General features: G+C 41.4%; 1 protein-coding gene across 1 annotated transcript; it reads left to right on the forward strand.

The window, feature by feature from the left end:
* The first annotated feature begins 760 nt into the window (after positions 1 to 760).
* On the forward strand, positions 761 to 2,944 carry LOC114032215 (monocyte chemotactic protein 1B-like). Its single transcript, XM_027847464.1, has 3 exons — positions 761 to 927; positions 1,824 to 1,938; positions 2,585 to 2,944. The coding sequence occupies exons 1-3, from the start codon at positions 852 to 854 to the stop codon at positions 2,691 to 2,693; spliced, it is 300 nt and encodes a 99-aa protein (XP_027703265.1). The 5' UTR covers positions 761 to 851; the 3' UTR covers positions 2,694 to 2,944.
* The last annotated feature ends 748 nt before the right edge of the window (positions 2,945 to 3,692 follow it).

Genomic DNA, 3,692 nt, shown 5'->3' on the forward strand with positions numbered 1-3,692 from the left:
AGGAAGGGGAATAGTATACTAGGCTGGAAATGTAGTGCATCACTACAGGGGACTGACCTGCCATTCTAATAACTTTACTCCTTATCTCAAAAATCTTCTGGGGCTCCCAGGTATCTAATGAATAAAGTATTAACTCCTAATGTTACCATGCAAGAGCCTCTATCAACAGGCTCCTATTCACATTTTCCTTTCATTCATCATCTGAATTTTCTTCTGTAATGAGCACATCTGGGGAATCCCATCCTTTAATTCATTCCACAGCATTAGCCTAGAGATCTGGCAAAAAAGGGTTAGGGACAATCTTAGTAGGGGCTAAAATCTTGTTTGGAGAAAGCCTCTTTCCTTCTCCTCTATCCTTAGAAATTGGGTTATTCTTGCTCCAAACCTTGGAATTGTGGAAGGACTTTTAAATATCACCATTTGTCCCTTCTCCAACTTGGTTTCCCTGCTCCCTTCTTTTTCTGGGGGAAGATCTCTGATTTCAGAGAAAGCCAGACTTTGAAGAATAGCCCAGGGAGCTCATTTCCTGTGGTAAGTGTTGGCATGGCCATTCGCCTCACGGCCTTACTGTCTCAGCACCAAAATGGAAATCATTCAGAATCATAGCCACAGCTTTCCTCTCTCCCTTCCTGGCAAACTCCCCAGGGTCCTGCTGTGTGCTCAGCAGATTTAGGAAGCTCCTCACCATTCTTTCCTCATGACGTCTCCAAGTGAGGGGGACCTTCCTCCTCCTCCCTCATCCCTTTCCCTCTCCAATAAAAGGGAAGAGAAGAGAGTCAGACACTCAGTGAGGCAGAAACTTGGAAGCTGCTGAACTTGATCCTGAAGTCTGCCTCCTCCCTGACAGCACCATGAAGGTCTCTGGAGTTGTTCTGTCCCTGGTCCTCATCATTGCTGCCCTCTGCTGTCAGGTTCATGCTTCACCCGGTAAGTACCCTTGGTCCTTTCATCCCTATCACCCAGGGAGGTATGGAGAATGTTCTCTCATCTGTGTTTTCATCATATAGGAGATGTGGTCCTTTAATTTGATAAAAGGGGAACCTGAGGAGCAGAGACTTGTCCAAGGTTAGCAGCAGAGCTGGGGTCTAGTCCCAGAACCCAAATCTTTCTATCACTTCATGTTATCCTCAATTTAGCTACCATCCCAACAGCCCCTAAAATAATAGGTGATCCACTTGAAGAGAAACTCCTGGCTATGTGGCAAAAAAAAAAAAAACATTTCTGAAACTGGGCAAGAACCTTTTGAAAAATTGTGTCTGGAAGTTCAGAACTTTAACTTGATGTTAAATGAGATTGATACTGTATGAGTTAAAGTGCTATCCTCTACTTTAGCACATCTCCCATGGATAGTGACTTTTCTGCCCTGATACCTGTTTGTAGATGCTAAGTAACACAAAACCAAAGTGCTGAATCTCCAAAGTTCACTTCATCCTGAATACTTTAAATGAGTAGCATCTCCAAGAAACTTGTCAGGTTAGGATGGAATATTACTATTATTATTATTATTATTATTATGAAGCTTTGATGGATAAACTAAGGCATGTGGTTTAAATCATGTACAATCACACAGCATGCAAAACTGTTCTCATAAAATATCCTCAGCTTTACTCTGGGATCGCTTCTTGAATTAGAGAAGGGTGGTTGAAATTGGATATGAAGAGGCTGGCTCCATACCTTCCCTTTTTCCCCTTCCTTTTCTTGAGATACTCATGCTTTAAAAGAAAAGAAGGAAAGAGAAGGAAATAGAAGAGAAGGAAACAGAAGGGAAGGAAGTTTTGTAAAGCATTTTTAACCATTCTTTCTTTCTTGATCTTTTTTTTCAGATGGTCCTAGCACCCCAACTACCTGCTGCTTCGAATTCACCACTAGGAAGATCCCTTTAAAGTTGGTAGTGAGCTATGAGATCACCAGCAGCAGGTGTGCCAAGGAAGCTGTGATGTAAGTTAACCAGATGTTTCCTCCTTTTCTATTGTTACGCACTGGCAATTTGCTATGGAACTAGGGCACCAAGGGAGATAGAAATCAGATTTGACTGATAGGCTTGGAGGAACGGGAAAATGACAAGCTCAGACCTTCAGACCACCTTGTGGTCAAACACAAGACTTGATTTTCTTGCTGGAGCTATTAATACTGGTGATGAAAGACTGAGTTCCATGAACATTGATATTGATTTGATTGATATCACTCAAAGGGCATCATCCTAGAAGCATAGAATGCTGAAGCAGGAAGAAGTGTTAGTGTACAAACATTTAGTTCAGCCTTCTCATTTGACAAAGAAGGGAATGAAGTCTAGAGAAGTGAAGCATTTTTCCCAAGCTAGTTTATTAGAGGCAGAGCTGGTGCCAGGACCCAGGTCTCCTGACTCCCAACCTGGTGCTGATTCAGAAAGCTTAGCCTCACATGTTCTGATAGAAAGTCCAAAGTCAACATCTGGCTTTGTCTTTGAGTGGCAATGGCCAATCTCTGGGTCTCCCATCCCAGTTTCTAGAAGGGTTGAAATGCTGAGGGAGATGCTTAGGGTAGAATGCCTCCCCTCTTGGGCTGTATTCACAGAGCCACTCAACAAACATTTATTCTTCCACAGCTTTGTGACCAGACGTGGCTTCCAGATCTGCACTAACCCCAAGGAACAATGGGTCCAGGACATCAGAAACCACCTGGACAAAAAGAATGCCAAGACCCAGAGTCCATGAAGCCTTCGAATACTTCCTCCTGCCCATAACAGGGCTGAAGAATAATTTATTTTCCTCCCACCTTCCAAAGCTGCTCTTTGCAACATTTTATTATAATTTAAATATGTTTAGTCTTACTTAAATTATTAATGTTTAACTTCATGTGACAAATATTTGTGTCTTTATTTGGTATATGTATATATGTATATGTGTATGTATACACCCAATGTGTTGATAAAAATGATCTTATGGGAAACAATGCTACACTATGACTATTGAATTTCCACAGAAAATATATTTTTGTTTATAAAACCTGACAACTGTACTTTCTTGAGAATATATGGGGAGGCTACAGCTCCTAGGGTGGGAGGTGAGGGCACTTACAGAAGACAAGAAGCTCATGGTCATCACCCTTCCTGGCTTAGATGAGAAAATCTTCATTTCAGGGCAAACCAACTAGGAACAGGAAGAGAAAGTTCCCAAATTCTGCCCCCAGGGCTCCAGCTCCCAGCCCCATTCACTTCAAAGCCACCTCATTTACCATGTCCAGGCCTATACTCTTTTAGAATCCTAAAATCCTAGGATTTCAGAGTCTGAAGGGCCCTCCAAAGCTATTTAAGGAAACCCACACATACTAGAAGCTGGAATTCCTCTGCAAGACAGGAATATCAAAAGATTTCCCACTTAAACTCCCCCAGAGAGGGGACTTGTTGCCTACTGAGTTCAGGCAATTATCCTTCCTTAGAAGTCATTCCATATATTAACCAAAAAGTTACCCCTCTAAACCTTCTACCTTCTGGGCACAAGCAGGCCAATCTAGTTGTTCTTTAAAATGACATTTCAAATTTATTGATAGATACATAGATGGAAAAGAAAGAAAAGGAGGAAGAAAGTAAAGAAGGAAGATAAATAGCTGCATAGATATACATGGATGAAAGAGAGAAAAGAAAGAATGAAGAAGGAATGATAGATAGATAGATAGATAGATAGATAGATAGATAGATAGATAGATAGATAGAT

This window comes from Vombatus ursinus, unplaced genomic scaffold (genome assembly GCF_900497805.2).
Source record: "Vombatus ursinus unplaced genomic scaffold, bare-nosed wombat genome assembly UNPS02015407.1, whole genome shotgun sequence".
Lineage (NCBI taxonomy): Eukaryota > Metazoa > Chordata > Mammalia > Diprotodontia > Vombatidae > Vombatus > Vombatus ursinus.

Coding starts and splice junctions, on each gene's coding strand:
- LOC114032215 (XM_027847464.1), top strand. CDS start 852: ATGAAGGTCTCTGGAGTTGTTCTGTCCCTGGTCCTCATCATTGCTGCC. Junction 928..1,823: donor TCAGGTTCATGCTTCACCCG/GTAAGTACCCTT, acceptor CTTTTTTTTCAG/ATGGTCCTAGCACCCCAACT. Junction 1,939..2,584: donor TGTGCCAAGGAAGCTGTGAT/GTAAGTTAACCA, acceptor ATTCTTCCACAG/CTTTGTGACCAGACGTGGCT.